The 22,294-nt window shown below is 34.5% G+C and overlaps 2 protein-coding genes across 2 annotated transcripts; one reads left to right on the top strand and one right to left on the bottom strand.

Annotated features, from left to right (window-relative positions):
- Window positions 1–14,830: 14,830 nt before the first annotated feature.
- On the bottom strand, window positions 14,831–21,582 carry LOC103834533 (probable disease resistance protein At4g27220). The gene is given in 3 exon segments (XM_009110601.2): window positions 14,831–15,115; window positions 15,117–16,317; window positions 16,319–21,582. Coding segments are annotated over 3 exon segments (2,847 nt in total). The 5' UTR covers window positions 17,752–21,582; the 3' UTR covers window positions 14,831–14,902.
- Window positions 19,331–20,127, top strand: LOC103834531 (uncharacterized protein At2g29880). Its single transcript, XM_009110600.1, has 2 exons — window positions 19,331–19,660; window positions 19,876–20,127. The coding sequence occupies exons 1-2, from the start codon at window positions 19,331–19,333 to the stop codon at window positions 20,125–20,127; spliced, it is 582 nt and encodes a 193-aa protein (XP_009108848.1).
- Window positions 21,583–22,294: the final 712 nt, after the last annotated feature.

The following is a 22,294-nucleotide window of genomic DNA, read 5'->3' as shown; positions in this document are numbered from 1 at the left end:
GAAAATAATTAACTAACATACGACTTTTGATATTTTTAGAAATTTCAAATTTGTAACTGCTAATTTATTAATAGAATCATATATTTATATTGAATTATGTTATATTTTTAATTGTTAGACTTCAAGGATAAATAAATTATTAATTTATAATATATATAGTTTATAACTTTATATTGTAGTTATAAATAAAGAGAAAATAATTGGGGAGGGTGAAGAAGCTCATGTAAAATTATGTAATTAAAATGGTAAAATGGTGAGTATGATGAGGTGAATCTAAGAAAATTTGTTGTACAAATTATGGTGTTTTCTTCGTCAACTATAATGATTTAAAATAAAATATATATTCACATAAATAAGTCAATATTTGTTGTTTTTTTTTTGTAAGATGTTAAGATTATCATTTTCTGAAAAGTTACACTGTTATTTTTAAACAACTTATTACAACAAAGAAATAAAAACAACCAACAACAACTCAAGATAAAAAAAGCCTTAAGGAAGTCTTATACAAGAAAAATAAAAAGAAGTAGAGAAGAGGAGAAAGAAGAACTTACCGGGTAAGAGAGGAGACGGTCACGCATCATACGGTCGAGAGAGACAAGGATGACTGATGAAGGTGAGGAGACAAATGTGAACACACGAGCATTACGCTCTTTCCACAGCAGGTAGATGGATGACTGAAAGTAGAGCTTGATGACTGGAGTAGCATGTGCATCTGCGTTGACGTGAGGTTGATTGATCCAGGCTGCAACAGAGTGTAGATCAGCCGGAGGAGAAATCTAAACTTCAGCAGCAAAAGGCTCCCATATCAAGCGAGAGAAAGAGTACTCAAAGAAGAGATGATGGTGAGTCTCTATTTCCAGATTATAAAGGACGCACGTTCCTGAGACATTTAACCCCCAACGCCTCAAGCGATCCTTGGTTGGCAGTCTTCTCCGCAAAGCCAACCATAATATAAACGCATTACGTGGAATATGTTCCTTGAACCAAATAGTCTTGTGCCAATATTTGTTGTTGATAGTGTTTATATTCTTTTCTGACATTAGTATCCATATTTTTTAGTAAACTGATCCAAAGAGATTAGTTTGTGGAGCTAACCAAACGAGGATTATAGTGTTTACTTTGGAAAAAATAATAGGTTGAATGATAGATGGCGTGCATGCTTTTTCACATGGAAATCTGCACATATATTAAAATTGTAAGATTTGAATCATAGAGAAAATATAGTGTATATGACTGAAGTTGGACCATTCCGAAACTAAAGATGACTAAAATTCTTCTTTGTCAAAATGCATAGATGTGAATCTTATATGAATAGAGTTCTCCATTTCTTATAGCAGTGTAATAAACTTCGTGTGTAAAGGAGAAAAAATGTTATATAAGTGAAAACAAAAATTATGATTTTTTTTCTTGTGCCTATAGGCTCTTCGCAATTTGAAGAAAAAAGAACATATTGTGTGAAAATCTTTGGCTCGGTCAAATTTTATCCACTTGTTTATAAAACTGTTGTTATCTGATTCATTTAATTTTTCAGTGTTGATTTTAAAGCCCAAAAAACCCATATATACTGACTTTTTGATATTTTTTCTGTGATTTGAATTTAAAAAGAGATAAAACTTTCGATAAGTTATGTAAACTCAGAACAAGTATTTAGCTTTAGAAAGCATTTACATGTTTCAAACTTATAATATATACGTATATAATGTTTAAAATTATGCATATAAAACCTGTGTAAAATGTGCCTCAATATGTTTTTCTTCTTTAATGTGTTAATCGTACTATATATAACATTATTTTAAAATTTCAAAAAGTTTATGTCACATACAAAAAACTATCAATAAAAAATATAATTCTCTATTTACAACAAGAAAAATTAAAAATTATAAACATATAAATTTAAATTAAGAAAAACTAACATTGGAAAAACAAGAAGTTAATATAAAAGAAAAAAACCGATAAATAATATTATAAATAAAATAAATTTATAAGATATAATCCGCGCGAAGCGCGGAAAAAATCTCTAGTTCTACTAAAAGTTAATACAACAATATTACCAGAAGACATGCTTGCCAAAGCCGTTTTTTGCTATCTTATTAACTGCATAGCGTATTAGCTGCATTGTTCTCAAATCTAGTAATAAAATTAAAAGATATAAGCCCTGTTCTTTTATCAGTCGCAGCGTCTGGGGTAGCTATAGGAAAAAACAACGGAGACTGAATTAAATTATAGAGTATTTGCATTGTATACACAAACAATTTTGACTAATTAAGGATCTACCATTTGACACTATTAACGTACTGTACTTAAAAATTAATGACTCTAATACCCTTCCACAATCATCATCTTCTTCGTCACTTCTAAATCCTCCCCTCCACAGCCGAGCGTCTCCACCAATCGATCCGCCTCCTCAACGCCCGGCTCCGCCACGACGTCGTCTCCTGCCACCCCGAGCTCCTCTCTTAGCTCTCTTCCCTCTCCGACGCGGAGATATCCCTCCTCCGCCGCACTCGCCTCCGGATCCCCCACCTCCACCGCCAAGCGTCTCCACCAAGTGATCCGCCTCCTCGACGCCCAGCTCCGCCACGACATCATCTCCCGCCACGACATCTTCTCCCGCCACCCAGAGCTCCTCTCCGAGCTCTCTTCCCTCTCCGACGTGTCTGGCGTGTTTCCATCCTCCGGCGCGTTCTCGTCCTCCTCCCGATCCACCGCCGCGTTGGTCCCTCTCATGCCGCTTGAAGCTCTCTTTCCGCCGGAACCGCCAGAACCACTGGATCGTCGGGTTCTCCCTCGTGATGATCCCTTCTCCCTCGTCTTCCTCCTCTGCCTCCTCTGCCTCCTTGCCTCATGGCTGTTCCTCTACCTGTTCTGCCCCTCTGTTCAGCCGATCGTCGTCGTCAGTCGCGCATTCTCCGATAGCGAGACGTTTGGGTGTTTGATCTTGTTTGGGTAGAGAATATCGATCAAAGATCAAAGAAGGGCTTTTACGTAACTAGATATATACAGTATCTACCCTGACACACTAAGTTTTACTGTATACGGTATTTTGCTAATATCGTGTTCTTCTTTGAGTTTCTACCAAATTGACTCTTTGAGTTAATTTGCTGTATATACATAAAAGTGATCAATATTAGCAAACTACCATTTGGGTATGTAAAACAAAAATTCCTGTAGCAAATTTAGCATGTACAGACTGTTTTACCCCTGCCCCAAAAGTTTCACTTCTCTCTATTTTTTTTTCTGAGTTTTCTTCTTTCTATTTTATCTCATTTTCTCTCGTAAATCTTTTCTTTCACGATCAGTTTCTTTCAACCTTCATTAAAGTAAAAAGATATACTTTTCTTTTAATTTGCTGTTAATTTTATCATCAAATTTAATGGTCACATACTCCATTTCCAACACTAATTCTATATTGACTTTCTCCTTCACAACATGTATTCATTAGCATCACATCGGTTACGTCGAAGTTTGATGTGCTACCTATGCCAGTGAATCATGGATTCAAAAAGCAAATCGTCCTAAAAAATTGCAACTAGTGCCCAGATTTTACCAAACAAATATTTTTTAAATTTATAGTATAATACAATAATTGTTACCTGTTAAGAATTCATTAGTTGAACATATAATGATTAAGGTAATCTAATAACTTATTTTGTACCATTAAACAAAATATATATCAGTTAACGATAGTTATTTTTAACATTTTACAAACCAATTTAAAGAAGAGATAACATGTTTTATAACTGCTAACCAAACATGTATCAGCTAATGACAAACATATTATGTAAAATGTAACCGTTAAGTTTTGACGTACGATGTTATATGACTAGTTAGACCAGTAACCAATTTCGTACCATCTAAAAAATTATGTATCATCCAACGTCAGCTATTTATTAACATCTTTCAAACCATTTTAAAAAGTTTCAACATTTTTGTAACAACTAAGCAAACATTTATATGTTCATATTATTTAATTTGTAGCATCTAATCAATCATTTATCGGTTAAGTTTTTAAATAGCAACTGTAAATACTCGCAACTGAAATCTTCAATTCATGTCGTTTTTATCAATGTCAGGGAGACCCCACTATCATGACTATATGGCACATCCATACGGTGATTGAGATCAAGTAAAAAACAAAGACGTTGCGGTAGACAAACTCATGATGATAGTACTCGTTAGTTCACCAAGTCTTATGTTGAATGAAAGATACATAACTTAAAACTAATTACAGCTGTGGAAATAAAGAAAAACAAGAAGAATCATTTATAGAACTGACAAAAAGTTATAAACTATATTAAAGATCTTAGAGAGAGAGAGAGAGAGAGAGAGAGAGAGAGAGAGAGAGAGAGAGAGAGAGAGAGAGAGAGAGAGAGAGAGAGAGAGAGAGAGAGAGAGAGAGAGAGAGAGAGAGAGAGAGATGATTTGGGCATGAGAAGTTATGGAGACAAAAGAGAAAGAGAGAAGAAAGGTGATTATTTGGGCAGGGGTAGTATAGGATTATAAAAATGTCAATAGTGTCCAGAATAGTGTTAGGGTAGTTAGCTAATATTGAGTTTTTGTGTGTATATACAGCCTAAATACTCTTAAATAATAAAGCAAAACAACGGTGACTGAGTTAATAATTGCCGCTGGGTAAAGACGCTGCAGACTTCTTACAAACAACCGACGAGGCTGAAAATATTAGCGTCCATGAAAGACGTCGCGGACAACACCGGCGATCATTTCCAGCAATCATTTATGTTTCCACCACGCTACTTTGCTCTCCATTAAAGTTACTTTTTCTTGCCGCTGTCGCTGCCGCATCGATTCCGTAAACGAACAGGGCTATAGAAGTGAAGAGAGTGGCGAGGTTCCTAATCAGAGTCGGCCCTAGGACCAAGCTGATGAAGCCCATGCTTCCAGCCACCTTTTAATATATACAATTTCAGCCACAAAATCACATAACTTGTATTTAGTCTACTGGTTTACTTTGTAGATAAAAATCTTTGAAAGCTTAATCATGATTTGATTCTTTATAAACCACTTGAGTTTTTTTTTAAACACTTCAACACTGACCAATTTTCTTGATTTGATTCTAGTTGATAAAAACTTAAGACTGGCTCTGATTCCTAATTACAAGATGCTTGCTGACATGGCTGCCATTGCTGAACAACTTGAACCTACCCAACGTCTTCTCAACGTCAACATGGTTAATGTTAACAAGCTCACATCAACAAACTACATGACATGGAGTCTACAACTCCACGCCTTGCTTGACGGCTACAGCCTAGCTGGGTACGTCAACGGATCTACACCAGCTCCTCCCCAAACCATCACTGTCAACGACCAACCTACGGTCAACCCTGAATACACAAAATGGTGTCCCCAAGATCGCCTCATCTACAGTGGTCTAATTGGCACTCTATAGCCAATGATCCAATCTCTTGTCACCAACACAAAAGCGTCTCATTAAATGTGGAAGTCCCTAAGTGCTACATATGCTACCCCGAGTTGAGGTCACATCCAGCAGCTTCGTCTTCAACTCAAACAATACACCAAAGGAGACAAGACCATCGACGACTACATGAGAGGACTGACCACACAATTTGGGCAAGTGCTCCTTGGAAAACCTCTGGATCATGAAGACAAGGTGGAGTACATCATTGATGGCCTCCCCGACGATCTCCCTCCTATAACTCGCAGAAAAAAAAAAGTACAAGTCATCCAAGGGCTATCAAGGACGATGTCAAATCTGCAGTGTATTCGGGCACAATGCCAGAAGGTGTCCTCATATGTTCCATATCAAACAGATACGATAAAGATCTCCTATTAACTTCACAATATTGTCTTTCCTCTGTTTTAGGAATGTTGTTAATATCTTTCCTAGCTGTCTTGTGTATATAACAACTCTTGTACATTGAGAAAGATCAATGTTTCTGTTCAAGGATCTAGTGTTCACAAAAATCCATTTTATTCATGATCAACTATCCAAAATCATAGTTCAAAGTACCAGCAACCAACACACTATCAATAAAGTATGCATGGAAACTTGGAAATTTGAAGAGCGCTGGTCTCTCCAAAACACTAAAATGAGAATTCTTGTTTGTCTGAATTGATTTATGTTTGTGTGATGAATAAAAGGAAATAAAACATACACAGCTTAATCAACATGTTATTGAAACAGAAATTAATTGCATAAAAATTAGCAAAATCTATTTTAGCTTTTGATACTTTTTTTTTTTTGACTGCGAACACTATGTTTTATTAAGCTGGTTCTGATGGGTTAGGCTGAAAAGCTAACCCTGTAGAAACCATAATGTTTACATGAGAGAATTCAGAAACTTTTGCGCGAGCTCCTTTCGCAAGGAGATCCGCTTTAACATTAAAAACTCGAGAGATAAAAGATAGAGAGAAAGACGTAAACAAAGAACTGAGATGAAAGAATTCTTCCCATTCTGAAGCCAAAGATGGCCAATAGTCTTCTTCTTCAAGCAGCTTTACCATTTTCAGGCAGTCCGACTCGAAATGCATAGAATCATGCCTCATATGGAGAGAATTTCGCATAGCCTAAAGCAGCGCATTCATCTCCGCATGCAGGGGGGTGAGGACTTGTTTTCCCCCAAGGGAACCAGAGATCGTAGACCCATCTTCCAGCTCCATTACAAAACCACCTCCAAAAGTAGATTGGTTAGTTACCCAAGATGCGTCCACTTGACACCTCGGTTTATGCAACCTATTCATCTCCTCTTGGTCTTCCGACTGTAGTCTCTCCTTCGCCTTTCCTGTCGACATTACTTGTTGTGCTACCAGCCATTCCTCACATTCTTGAGTAGCTTTTTGAAGTATATCCATTGGTGATACCTCAATTCCGTTGAATAACTTGTCATTTCTTGCTTTCCACAAGTACCACATAATCCATGGGACTTTGGCTAGTTTTTGTGCTGATATACCATTTGTCGGGGCTCTCGACAGAAGGAAATCAAAATTGTCATAAACTGATGTGTGCGGGAAGTGTCCCGGACTCGACGGTAAATCCGATAAAGCCCATGTCTGTAGAGCTTGAGGACATTCAAAAAGGAGATGATTTATTGACTCTTCCTCATCTCCACACCTCGGACATGAGCGATCAGTGCCACAGTGCCGGTCGGAGAGCCTGCTGCATACCGCAACACACCCTGTAAGGCATTGCCAAAGGAAGTGTTTCATCTTCCTAGGCGCTCTCAAATTCCACACCTTAGTTAATAAGGGATTAAAGCTGGGCTCTAGTACCTGCTGCTCTTCACTTTCCTTGCATAATTGTGACGCGAGGTCGTAGCCCGTCTTGACAGTATATAGCCCAGATTTTGAGTGAACCCAGCAGAAACCATCTGCTTTAAACTGTCGACTTGGCTTAATGCTTTGAATAAGGCGCGTATCTTCAGGTTCACAGATATTCTGAATCATATCTATCTTCCATTCTCCAGTACTATGGTCGATAAGATGATTGACATATAGTTCCGGGTCCCTTAGCTTTTGATACTTACAAGATGGAAAGGGAAAGCTTCAGCCTCAACCATTTAAATGGTTTTCCCCGCTCATTTCTCTTGAAATAAAAAAAAACTTTATATTACATTGTAACCGGCTGATTATATGTAACTAGTATTGAGTATTGACCCCATGCTTCGCATGGGAATGGTTTTGCTTACAAAAAAAAAACATTTCAGTTAATTAAAATTAACATGGTATAAAATAATTTTTGTCATAATAAAATGGGTATACATAAAAAAACTAACACACTTATTATTAATTAACCACAAACATATAAAGTAAGTTTGATCTGCGTATAAAAAATTACATTGATCTGAAATAGCTTGTTGAATGTAAATAAAGGATTTGAAGCTTTCCTATATTATTTTTTTATGTCTAGTTCTTTCAATATTTTCCCTAATTCTATACCTGCAATGTATGCTTTTGGCTTATTACACATTTATTAATTCCTTCAGTAACTATCTACAAACAAAAATAGTCTTACAAACCCCAATGAAAACAGTAAAAGATCAGCATGAAACAAAGAAACATCATCTCATGAAAGCACGTGAAAGAAATAATAATCTGTACATAATAATGGATGACTACTTAAGTAGTCAAAATTATTAGTTTTTTTTTAGTTTTAGTTTATTATTCTCAAGTTTATCTCTATTTAAATTTTTATTTTATTTTACATGAAATTGCATTTTTTTATTAAAGGATCAGGTGAAAAATGGATTCTTGAAGCTGATGCATATTGCGACTGCAAATTAACATGCTGATATCCTAACTAAACCGCTACATCCCGGGTTTTTCAACTCTATACTCAGTCGCATGTACACTTCAAGTCTTTTCACTCCACAAACGTGTTCCATTTTAAAGATTGGGGGGTTGGTGTTAGTGTATATAGCCGATTTAATGTACAATTATACCAATAGTTAAGTCTCCTTTAGGTTAAACCGTTGTATAGATATTGAACCACATGTATCTCAGCACTGGTATGGGATATTTAATATGGAATTATGATGAGGATTTTGTAATCAAAGAAGAAGAATAGTAACTTATATTTTGTTTTTGATACTTATCTAATATTTTAATCCAGGAATATGAGAGATATAAGAGTGAAAAAAGGATAGTGGGCAATAAGGATCGTGGATAGTTGAGTTATAATTTCTTCTAATCATTATTTTGTTTTTATTGCAGAAAATAGGAAATCTAAATTCAATTGTTTTTTTATTGTTTTGCAATTTTTTCTACGTGTCAATATTTGATTTGTCATGCGACTTATACTTTAGTACATAAAGGATATATAACTACACAGTTAAATAAAAATACCAAAGCTTTTAACAAAATGTATGTGTGTCACCCACACAATTGAGCCTAGCCCAAGCCTATTTGTTTTGAAACACACATTTAATTTAAATAGAAGAGGTTAATGAGGAGAATTAACAACATCCTCAACCACCAAGGGTTCAGTTACAGCCAAAGCATTCTTAGCAAAACTATCAGCAACTTTGTTTCTCTCCCTAGGGATCCAAACGAAAACAACAGATTCAAACTCAGAAGCAACAGCTAAAATATCAGACACCACAGTATGCAGCTCCGCTACACCGGAACTTGAGTTGATACACTTCATCAGTTGAGCTGAATCCGACTCAAACCTCACGACTCTTGCCTCCAGTCTTCGACATGTGGTGACCCCTTCCCTCAGCGCTAAGCCTTCCGCCATTAGAGGGGAGTCAACAAACTCCAGGCGCCTCTGGAAGTTTTGGTTCTGCGTCGGAGAAGAGATACTCCATCCTAAACCTACAACATTAGTAGTTGAACACCATGTGGCGTCTGATCTTACTACCATTGCACCAGCCGGTGTTGGGAGCTCCTGAGACACTTTCCCAGCTGAGACCGGTGGCTCTGTTTTACATTTATTACCCCATTCTCGGGCTAGACCAATCGCAGACAAGAGCGTTTCTTCAGGAGAAGCAGAGAAACCGTCAAAGACAAACTTGTTACGCGTTTTCCATTAAGCCCACATGATCTAAGGAAAGAGCGTTCCAGAGGAGATTCCGTCCGGGGGTAGGCATTTTAAATACCAGAGTGCAGACCAACCAAACATTAAATCTATTATTCCTCTATAATCCACTTCAGCTGCAAAAGGAGCTAGAAGCCAGACCTTTTGAGCGAATTGACAATGGAAAAAAAAGATGAGTGCTAGATTCACTTTTACCACAGCGTTTACATTTAGGATCCGCATCAATGTGCCTTTCAACAAGGCGTTCTCCCACAGGTAAGGCTCTCTTGAGAAGCTTCCACGAGAAATGCTTCACTTTTGGGGCACATGCGAGGTTCCATACATTCTTTTTCCAGTTGAAAGCTGCTTCCACTACTTCCATCTCGTTATCTTCTTCAATGGCAGAGAAGTATCCTGATTTAGCGGTGTACTCGCCGGATTTTGTACCCAGCCAATAGAGTTTATCCCGAACCCTAGTTATGCTCGGTTTCAGACATAGTATCTTCTCTTCATACGCTGGGAACAGACGTCGAATCTTTAACCTGTCCCATTGTCTTGTGCCCTCTATCATCAAGTCCGAAACCAGTAAATCAATGCTCTGCTCTGTAGGAGGACCCATTGGGCGTTCTTGTTTAGTCATACTGAGCCAGGGGTCTTGCCAGACGTTGATGGATTGGTCATCTCCCACTGCCCATGCAACCTTCTTCAAGAGCAGGCCGCGTCCTATTAGTACTCTCCTCCATCCGTGCGATATCGAAGAAACCTCTTCCACCATTAGAATGTTACTCTTCGGGTAGTACTTGCCTTTTAGGATCTTTCCAAGTAGGCAGTCTGGGCTGTTGAGTAGTCTCCATCCAATCTTAGCTAATAGGGCGTCGTTGAACTTCTATAAATCCCGCATGTCGAGTCCTCCAACAGACTTGGGTTTGGCTATTCTTTCCCACGAAATCCACGCCATCTTTTTAACGCCCTCGTTATTGTCCCACCAGTGTTGGGTAATGACAGACCGAATGCGCTTACAAAGTGAAACCGAGAGCTTGAAGTAGGACATGGACTCTGTAACATGATGAGTTTCCCTGCGGACGAGAGAAACTTTGTTGACCAGCTTCGGGTTTTCTGGCGTATGCGATCGATAATGGATGAGAAGAGATCGCACTTTCGGCTTCCAAACTGCTCAGGAATCCCCATATACCTGCCTACGCCTCCCTCCTTTTGAATTTGCAGCATATCTTTAATGGATTCCTTTAGAACCGCTGGAGTCCTCTGGGAAAACGATATGGCTGATTTTTCCTTATTAATCGATTAGCCTGACGTTTCTTCATAGCTACTAAGCATAGATTTCAGGGCCTGGCAGTTATCTTCTTTGGCGCTGAGAAAGAACATTAATGTATCGTCTGCAAAAAATAAATGGTTTAACGGGGGACATGTCCTCTTGCTATTTTAATCCCTTGAATTAACCCATCCTCTTGAGCTCTTGAATTAACCCATTCACTATAGCCCAAGCTTATTTCCACGTTCATTCTCGTGTAGATTTCACTTTCTTTTCCATATATGCAATGCATCATTTATCTGGATGAAAGCTAGTCTAAATTACCTGCAAAGGATCTTGATAATTTAAGAGGGAAATCAATAACTTTAGCGAGACTATAGTGAATATTTTTCATGGACAAGAAGTTGGATGTATTATTTGCGCCTGCAGTATCCAAAAAAGTCCATTAGGTGGCTACAGACCACATTTATAGGCTATAGCTGTCAAATGGTTAGTCTGGCCATTGTCCGTGTCCAAATCTAATCCCGTATATCCCCTATATATTATTTGAGAAGCATTGCAACATTTTTTTGTAGTCATGTGTCATCACTATAATGATTTTTAGAATCCTTAGAGAAATAGGTTGGTCCATTTAAATATATAATAAGCTTTTTATTAAACCACAATAAATACATTATTAATATGATTCATTATTTCCTTAAATAAGATTACGGAATTTCCTAATGTGGCTAAAGTATATATGACAATTAATGATTTTAAATAATAAAGATTTGATAAAATAAGACTGTATTTTTATTATATTTGTTTAATTTTAAGCTACTAAAATAAATTAAACAATCATAGTAACCATATAATAAAAATTAAAAAAATTATTTATATATTATATTTTGAATTTTTAAAAACGAGTATAAATTGCTAAAACTGTTAAAAGTTTCACATTCAAATTTTGTGATCTATGATTTAAAAATTTTGTTATGACATGATACAAATAATTAAAAAATAATATAAGTTGAAAGTCTCATTTAATAAGTATCAAAAATAAAAGATATATAAATATATGTATCATTTTAAATTAAACTGTATGCCATATAAAAATACATAAATATCATAATTTTGAAATTTACTTTGAACATTTTTTTGATAAAAAAATTTGAAAAAATATTGACAACTTAATTTTTTAAAATATTATAAATTACTTAAACCATTATTCCCACAGTGAAAATTTTGTTATCTCTAATTTAGACTTTTTGCTATAACAGATACAAATGATAAAAAAAAATATGAGCAAAAAACATTATCTAATAAATATTAATATTAACATATACCATATATATGTTACTATCATTTAAATTTAAATTTAATTTTATATCATATCAAATAAAAAAATATTTTTTTGATTTATTAAATTTATTTATATGTTCGCACCAATTTAATTATATAACTAATAGATAATTACTTTTTAATTATTCAATATATATTTATTATTTCATAATATGCTATAAATATATAATATATATAATATTTATTCCGTGAAAGGCGCGGGTCTTAACCTAGTTGAGATTATTTTGGTTACACTCATTTATCCATTTGGCTATAATTGATTAAGATTCAGAAGATCAATGGCCCCACTAGTGTTAGTGGATTTGGGTTTTGCAACGCGATCAGCCAAATAAACAAAAAAAAACTACAATTTTTAGAATTTGGAGATCTGAGTTTGCTTTCTCATTTCTTTATTTGTTATCTATGAAAATCAAAAGTTTTCTCGCCAAATCTAATTTTCCTGTCAAATCGAATTTTTCTGCCAAATTTAGTTTTCCGTTAAAATCACAATATTGAATTTTTGCGAAAATCTCAAAATTGAAATTTTCAGCTAAAATTTCAAAATCGAGTTTTCCGCCAAAATCACAAAATCAAGTTTTTCCGTCAAAATTGAATTTTCCCACCATTATTGAGCTTTTCCGTCAAAATAGCAAAATCGAGTTTCCTGCCAAAATTGTAAAATCAAGTTTTTCGACCAAAATTGCAAAATCGATTTTTTTTTCTCCAAAATCGCAAAATCAAGTTTTCCGCTAAAATTGTGTTTTCTCGCCAACATCGATTTTCATGCCAAAATTGAAAAAAAAATCGAATTTTCCCAACAAACGAGTTTTTGGCCAAAACCCACAAAATGTTTTCCACCCAATCGTTAAAAACAAAATTTCTCACAAAATCTCATCTGACCAAAACCATAGAATTTTGTCTCTCCACCAAAACCGTAAAAAAAAAAAAAGTTCCGATGTTTTGAATATTTAAAAGACCCATATAGCAAATTTACATTGTAGCAATTTTTTTATATGACCTGCAATGGACCGCATAGACAGTCCATGTTAACATGTATGTTAGGGTCTGACTGGTTTAAACGCAGCGGTTGCAGTTGCGGTTGCGGTTGCGGGAGTTTGTAGATGCGGGCGGTTGCGGTTTATAGCAGTTTTAAGAGATTTGTACGACTGGTATTGCGGTTAAAAATTGGTGCGTTTGCGGTAGACTTATGACTGGTTAACTACCAAATACGGTAACGGTCAAATAATAAATTAACAATATTTATATTTAATATACTTATAAAATATCAAAAATCATAAAATTATAATAAATATAAAATTTATATTTAGAAATTTCTAATTTTAATTTTTTTAAAAATTATTGAAACTATTTTTATTATAAATTTTATAATATTAATTAAAATATAATAGATATATTTAGTATTTTATAATTTCAATTTTAAATTTTTTATTAAATATTTTTAATTTTGTATATATATTGTTTAAAAAAAAATTTACCCTCCCGCAACCGCCCACAACCGCAAACGCTAGCTGGAGCCAACTTTTGAATTTATGAAGTTCGGAGCGGTTTGAAGCGGTTTAGAGAGATTTGAATAATTGTTGCAAACCGCCAACAATTGTTGTCAACCGCAAAAACTGTGTTTGCGGGTGGTAGCGGGAAAATCAAGTTGCTAAGGGTATTCGGCTCTTAATAGACATCATCATTTTTTGTCTACAAATAAGAAATTGACAAATGAATATGGAATAACCCAATTGACAGCTCTAACCACAATGCTCAAACTGTGATTGAGCGAAAGGTCAAAGGGCCCGGCTACGAAAGGTCACACCTCGAGGGAGCTCACTACAGCTTCAGGGTATGAATCTTCATAAGATTTATGGTTCCACTGGTGACCATTCTAGAAACAAGAGGAACGAATAAAAAATGAACGTAAAGGAATAAAATTGCAGGAATGAAAATAAATGGTTGTTCTTTCTCAAATTTAACAAAGAATACTTTTGTTCTTTATTTCTCTAAAAAAATAGAATGGTAGGGAATGAAAAGAAAAATTTATTCCTTTTGAATGGTGATATTTTTTAGGAACGTTATGGAATGCATTAATTTATTCCTTGTGAATGGTGATATTTTTTAGAAATGTTAGGGAATACATTATTCCTCGTCGTTCCCTGATCACCATTCATACTCTATAGTTGTTTCGGATCTAGACTGAACGATCTTAGACATGACTAAAGGAGATTTTTTTTTCTCAAAGCAACTAAAGGAATTCTTAGTTTCGAAAGAAAAAAAATTTAAGGAATTCTTATAACCAGATTCAGTCCCCGGTAGTTATGGGATCATCCATTCCAATTGATGGGCAAATCAATGTTATACAAGCAAGCAAGCAAGCAAATTTACAATAATTTTCAATGATAAACACAAGAACAGGTGGAAGAAAACATACACACACAAGAACAGGTGAGTCCAATATGAAAGGGTGTAATTTCACGCAGAACACAGAGCAAAATATAATTGTTTTTTTTAGAAAAAGCAGAGCTTGCAGGTTCAGGCATCTGATCAAACTGAGCCACTGGGCAAGAAGATTTTGGAAAAAAAAAAACTTTTATTTCTCTTTAATATCCTTGTCTGCAGCTGCATATGCATCCAAATGAGGACACCCGCCATTTCTTCATTGTACCTGAAAAACACCACAAGACAGTTATATTCAGCTGCCACGTTGGGTAAGAAGAACATTATTATAAGGGTTGGCCAAGTAAGCACAGGTTCTTTTGAAGGTATCCACTAAAATAAAGGGTTACATCTTTAGAAAAATTTAATTCTCACGTTTAAGGGAATGGCGGGGGAGGGGCATGGGCAAGTCCCCATCTCGAAGGGGGGACGTCAATCAACCAATCTAAATCGTCCTCTGGAACTTCCACGATCCTACCATCATTTTGAAGTAGTTCACAACTCTTAACTTCTAAGTGTTTCAGGTGTTTGAGCACAGCTCCATTGCTGCATACGCTACCCAACTGGGGAAGATGGTCGAGTCTAATGACACCTTAGGTTAGGTAACAAAGACTCTGTCGAAACACGAACTGGCGTTGAAGGAAATTTGAACAGCTCCTCCAAAATCCTGCATGATTCAACCTTTATCTCTTCCAGGTTACGAAGAGAACCTGCTAAGGTTTTGTATGAGAAAAGATTTTTTAGCTGTCGGCAGTCAAAAACATGAAGCAGTTTTAGTTTCTCAAATCTTAACCCGAGGAAATCATTAAGTTCCCCAACGCTTTTCAGATTGACATTGACCAATGAAAGTTCCTCAAGATTTGGGAAGAGATCTAGTTTGGCCTTATAACCACCGGAAAAGCTTAGGTTGGGACATTGGTGAAGTGATAGAGATTTCACCGCAACAAAGCTAATCTTGCTCTTGGTTACCAAGTTCTTGAACATAGCATTAAGACCCTCAGAGTGCATTAAACATAGCGAGGTCACATGTACTAGCAGCCACCCTATTGATGCTTCTGAGAGATTGACATCACTGATAGCTAGGCAACCCTTCCCAGTCGCATGAGGTGAAGCCAATAGTATTGGAGAAAATAACAATTGGAACGTCCTTAGCCTTTTTATAAGAGAATTAAACTCATAGGAAAAGGACAATACATGGAGGAGCTTAATGGCAAGAAACTGCAAATGAGGGAGGCATGTAACCTCTTCAAGTGTTGCTTGCCCTTCTCTTTCTTGTCCCTTGAATCCCCATCTATAACCACTGCCTGACATGTCTAGAACCTCCAAACTTGATAGCCCGAGAAAAGTCCCAGCTGGAATGCTCTGGAGTTGATGTGTGTTGGAAAGCAAAATGTATCTTAAGCTGATCAACGCTTCAAAACCTCTCGGAAGTTCCTTTATAGCAGACTCATGTAGATCAAGAATCTGAAGTTTAACAAGGGATTCTAGCGAAGGCAGGTTTCTCAAGGACTTACAATTTCTTAACACCAGAGACCGCAAATTATGAAGATTCAAAACGGAGTCAGGCAGGGTTCTTATGCGAACACCGTTAAGATCCAAGATTCTAAGGTTTGGAAATGCTTGTAAGAATCCATGAGGAACTTCCTTAAGACGAGAATTCTTCTGTAGTAGTAATACCGATGTTTCCACACACTCCACTACATGATCAGGTAGCCTATCTAGGTTATTGGCCATTAAAGAAATTCTCTGGAGCGAAGGAACAAACTTATTTTGTGGAATTTCTTTTAGACCTGGAATGACATCCTTCATTCGGAGGAGACATGATCCATATTGCAAAATCACGTACAACGTCATGCATTTTAACTGTATCATCACTATCACCTTCTTCTAACAAGCACGAGTCCTTCAATCTGTCAACCAAAGTAACTCCCTCGTTCATCAAATCCTCGTAAGGTTGTTGTTCATCCAAGAATCCTTCCACGATCCAGTGCATTATTAATTCAGTTACTTTAATCGAGAAGTCCTCCGGAAATAAAGCACAGAAAAGGAAGCAATCTTTTGTCTTGTCTTGTAGAAAGTCATAGCTGAGTTTTAAAGTCCCAAATATCTTTTCTTCAGTGTCCATAGAAGGTGCCGAGCTCTTTAGCATATTCAAGGCATGTTTCCAAACCTCGACTTGACGTTTTCCGCGCAAAGTCCTTCCTATCGTGATGATAGCCAGAGGCAATCCACCACATTCACGGGAAACATCCTTTGCAAGGTGCTTCACCTCGTCAGAGTTTGCTAATTCTCCAGCGTTGTGGCAAAATAATTCCCATGCTTCTTTCTCTTGAAGGCATCCAACTTTTATGTTTTCATCCGTCATCATTTGTTGACATACTTCTAGTCTCCTTGATGTTAGAACAACCTTGAAATCCGTGAATCCTTCTGATGCTGATGGAATACCCAAACTGTCTAAATCAATGGGCTTCCAAACATCGTCGAGAATAAGGAGGAAGCTTCTCAGTTTTGCTAGCCTGTTATGAATAGCTTTGCCTATGTCCTCCCTTTCCTCAATTGTAAAAGTTATTCCCATCCTCATGGCTATAGCCATCTGGATCTTTTTTAAGTCGAAGTCTTTGGACACTGTCACCCAGGCTACCAGTGCAAACTGTTGAGTAGCAGCCTTTTTCAAGAGTTCATTGTTAAGTGTCCTGACAAGTGTTGTCTTCCCGACCCCTCCCATACCCCAAACACCGATCTTTTGAACATTCTTCTTCCTTAGACTATCCTTTATCTTATCCAATATCTCCTTTGCTTTTGTTTGCGGATGAAATGAAGGTCCTAAGACCAGTTCGACTCTTTCTGTAGATGACTCGACCACGGAAGTCTCAATTAAGAGCTCATGACCTTGCTCCTCCAGTCTTTTCATCTCCTCAAGAACCGCAACACTTTTGTCACTAACCAATATAGCACATGAAGAGCGCTTTTCCAGTATCATCTCTCCTATAGACACATTCTCTTCGACCTTTCTTAGCCATATCATAAGCTTTGGCTTCAATGATTTCTCTTGATTTCCTAATATATTAAGATTTTCTTTGACCTTGCTCTGCATCTTCTTTAATCTCTCCAGCTCTCTATCCAAGGTTTTGGTGTTCGATCTGAACATGGTTGTCTGGGCTCCAGAACACAGGCCACGACACGTCTCCGCCACGACCGAAGCCAAGATTGCACCCAAACACTCCATGGAAGAAATTTTACTGAGAGATTTTCCAAAAGAAAAAAGAGAAACGAAAGAACTAAAGCATTGCCGATGATGGTCAACCTTCAGGAATTAGATCACTAGACATCTCTCCGACAAATTCCCCTAGAAAATAAAATAACCTTTTGACTTTTGTTTGATGTTTGCAAAAAGTAGTGGTTGTCCATTTGTTCGAAGTTTCTTTGAGATTTTTTTTAAAACGTATATATCAATACTTTACGACAACCTTCTGCCTGCTTGTTTTTTTAAGAAATATTGATACCAGATAATAATCTGCGCTATCAGGTAATAATCTGCCCTATGTGCAGAATGACATAGTTTATTAGATTATTTATAAAAAATTACTAAAAATATCACATTTATAATAATATTTTTTTACACTAACTACTTTTAATTATGGGAAATTAGGTAGCATATACATAACAAACTATAAATTAACTATATAACCATAGCAATTTTTAGGCTATGATATTTATGTATTATTTTCTATATTGCCCTTTTTCACTTTCACCTCTTTTTTTTATATAACTTTATAAGTTTAAAAAGTACTTATTTGGATTTTTTTAAATACCTATAAAAACAGAGATTTTTTTTGTATATGAAATGTTTTGGATTTTGTAAAACTAACATATATTTATAAATTGAATATGTACAGTTATAATAAGATTTTTTCTATTCTATTTACGAAACATAGAATAGAATTGCACTTATACAATCTCTCTTTGTGCAATCTCTCCCTCTATCTATCTTCTCTATCACCATCTTTGTCTCTCTCCATTTTTTCATCTATGTATGTATCTCTTTTTCTGTTTCTCTTTCTTTCATTTTCTCTTTTATTTCTTTCTCCAATATGTAATGTTCAAATAATGTAGTGTTATATTCTTAATTTTTTTCCTATTATGGTTATACAACAAATTCTCCCTTTAATTATTTACCCAAATTTTTAAAGAGAAAAAAAAAACATTTATAACCTTAAAGATTAACTAATCTATACTAAGAGTTTAGAATTGAGGAAGTGAAATAAGATTTTTAAGGGGGTTAGTGGGGAGCTAATTTACGCTGATTTCAAAAGTCAAGAGGATTTTAACTCTGTAAATATTTTTATTGATTCTGACAATATATCTTCCCATATTTATAGAATCCGTATATTCTTTTGGCTTGATTGGCGATGACTTATTGTGATTTATGTTAACTTTTTCTACTATTGTTTATCTATTTTCCATATAATATATTCAAATAAGTGTTCAATTGTGTTTAAAGAAAATGAGCGTTTTAGAATTGTTCTTTGTTTTTTTTTTCATCATCAAAGCTCGCAAGGTAATAAAAGTCTCTGCTTCTCTCTTTTCTTATCTCTTTTTTTACAATATATTTCTCTGTTTTTCATTATATCATATATTAAAAAGGTTTGATTGTTATATTTGTTGCTTTCAAGTTTACGTTTGGTTTCATTATTTTATTTGTTTAGACTACTAGCAAGAACTTTGATGTTTACCTGTTTGTTTGTGATAAAATATTTTTGTGTGTATGTTCTTACTAATATTGATTAACTTTACATAAGATTGCAATGGATGATAAAGAAAAAAATCAGTATAGTCTATGGAATTCAGAGGAAACCAAGGTTTTAATAGAGTTGCTTGTGGAGGGAATTCAACGTGGATGGCGTGACAGTAATGGAATAATGAACAAAGCAACGGTGGAACATAAGATACTACCAGTCTTGAACGAAAGACTTGGATGCCAAAAAACCCACAAGCATTACCTAAGCAGGATCAAGTTCCTAAAGGGTCAATATCAATGCTATGTTGATCTTTTAAACAACAGTTCAGGCTTTGGATGGGATCCTATCATGAAAAGATTTGTGGCTTCTAACGAAGTATGGAATGACTATTTAAAGGTATCTCTTTATTTTGCATCATTTTTATTAGATATGTTCTTGAATCGCAAGGGTTTTGTTAGTATAATTTAGTTTATGAGATAAAATAATATATGCACATGATATATATAGTTTACGTGAAAAGGATCACTTACTCATATAGGTTTACAGAAGTTCAAAGAGTAATGTATTCTTTTAATTATTTATATTGTATTTAAGTATAATTTTTTTTGTAGGGACATCCAAATCACAAGTTCATACGCTATGACTCTAGTGAACAGTTTGATGATTTGAAAATCATATTTGATTGTGCAACTGCTAATGGTAGTTATGCAATTGGCTTGGGTGATACCACGGATGCTCGCGTCTTCACGGTTGGTGACAGTCAAGTACAAGACAACTTGAATTTTGAAGACATCAATGATGATGTTTATGCTCAGCAACCATCCCCAGAAAATGGTGTCAAAAGGCGTGTGGAAAAACTTTGAAATATATAACTATAAATACTTAAAATGTGAAATTTAGAATTCTAATAACTATATAAATAGATACTTAAAAAATATGAATTTTTAAAAAAAATACTTTCAAAAAAATATTGATTTTCAAAAAGAAGATTTCCAAAAAGAAAAAAAATTCATAAACAAAATTCAAAAAAAAAGTTATAAAAGAATTTTGAATTTGAAAATTATAATTCGAAAAGATAAAAAAATTTTAAAATTTTTTATTTATTTATTCATTTATTTAAATAATTATTTGTTATATATATATATATATATATAGAACAATGGTATAAGAGTCTTTTGTCTCTTAATGAAGAATGTATTTTTGAAAATGTCTATTTAGTGGTGGTAAACATGAATAATGATACAAACAAAGTGGTAAGCATGAAAATTCCTCATTATTTATTGCATGTTGTACTAAGAGATTTGTTGTATAGTTTTTTCTAGGGATTTCGTATTTATATATCTGTTCATATTCAATTAATCTATTCGGATTTTGAACTTTTAGGGTTATAAATTTAAATCGTATTCGGATATTTACAAATTTTGGTTCGAATCATTGCGGGTTCGGATAGGATTTGAGTACGGATACTCATTTTAATTAGGGAAATTGCAAAAAATATCATATTCATGGTACTACTTTTCATGCTTACACTAACCATTTTTACCATTACTTTTAATTAAGGGTAAAATACATCTATAAGCATATGGTTAACTAATCTAAACTTAGGGTTTAGAGTTAAGAGGGTGGGATAAGGTTTTTGGATTGTGAAATTTAGGATTTTAATAAATATATAAATAAATACTTCAAAAAATATAAAAACAATTTTAAAAAATAGTTTTACAAATAATTTCTGATTTTCAAAAAGAAATTTTGAAAAAAAAATTCAAAAAAAAAAATTTATAAGAAAGTTCGAATTTGAAAAAGTATAATTCAAAAATATAAAAATATTTTTTGTATTTATTTATATAATTATTTACTATATATATAGATGTAACAATGGTAAAAGAGTCTTTTGCTACTTAATGAAGAAAATATTTTCGAAAATGTCTCTTTAGTGGTGGTAAACAAGAATAATGGTACCAAGAAAGTGGTAAACATGAAATTCTCATTTTAATTATGTATTTTGTAACAAAAATCCAAATATATTTAATATTAAAAATAAAATAATATAAAACCTAAAAATTTGAATAAATTAATACTATTTTTAGATATTTTGGACATTTTCTGTTATTTTTAGATATTTACTTGTGACTATGTTGATAATTTTTAGATATTTTCAAATTTTTGAATATCTAATAAATATATAATTTAAAGTAATTATCTGGATAGTTTGGATCAGATTTGCGTCTCGTTATCTGGATATTAAACTTTAGTTTTATCTGAGTACTTAGGGCCTGACTGGTTCAAACGCAGCGGTTGCGGTTGCCGGAGTTTGTGGATGCGGGCGGTTGCGGTTTCTAGCGGTTTTAAGAGATTTGTACGATTGGTACTGCGGTTAAAAATTGGTGCGTTTGCGGGTAACTTATGACTGGTTAACTACCAAATGCGGTAACAGTCAAATAATAAATTAACAATATTTGCATTTAATATAATTATAAAAATATCAAAAATCATAAAATCATAATAAATATAAAATTTATATTTAGAAAGTTATAATTTTAATTTTTGAAAATTTATTGAAATTGTTTTTATTATAAGACTTTATAATATTAACTAAAATATAATAGATGTATTTTAATATTTTCATAATTTCAATTTTAAATTTTTTATTAAATATTTTTACTTCTGTATATATATTGTTTTAAAAAAAAGAAAAAAAATGTATCCTCCCGCAACCGCCCGCAACCGCAAACGCTAGCTGGAGCCAGCTTTTGAATTTATGAGATTCGAAGCGGTTTGAAGCGGTTTAGAGCGATTTGAGTGATTGTTGAAAACCACCGACAATCGCTACCAACCGCAAAAGCTGTGTTTGCGGGTGGTAGCGGAAAAACCAGTCGCCCCCTTAATCAGTTTTATTTTGTGTTTAGTATTTTTTTCAAATCTTGTTCAGTTTGGTTCTTGGATTCAGATGTTTTACCCATACTTACTTTCTTCTACTAATATAAAACAAAATAAAATAAATGTAAAACAAATATTCTCGGTTTATTTAAC

This window comes from Brassica rapa, chromosome A08, assembly GCF_000309985.2.
Source record: "Brassica rapa cultivar Chiifu-401-42 chromosome A08, CAAS_Brap_v3.01, whole genome shotgun sequence".
NCBI lineage: Eukaryota > Viridiplantae > Streptophyta > Magnoliopsida > Brassicales > Brassicaceae > Brassica > Brassica rapa.
Note: the sequence above shows the minus strand (reverse complement) of the source record. Positions and strands in the feature narration are given on the sequence as shown.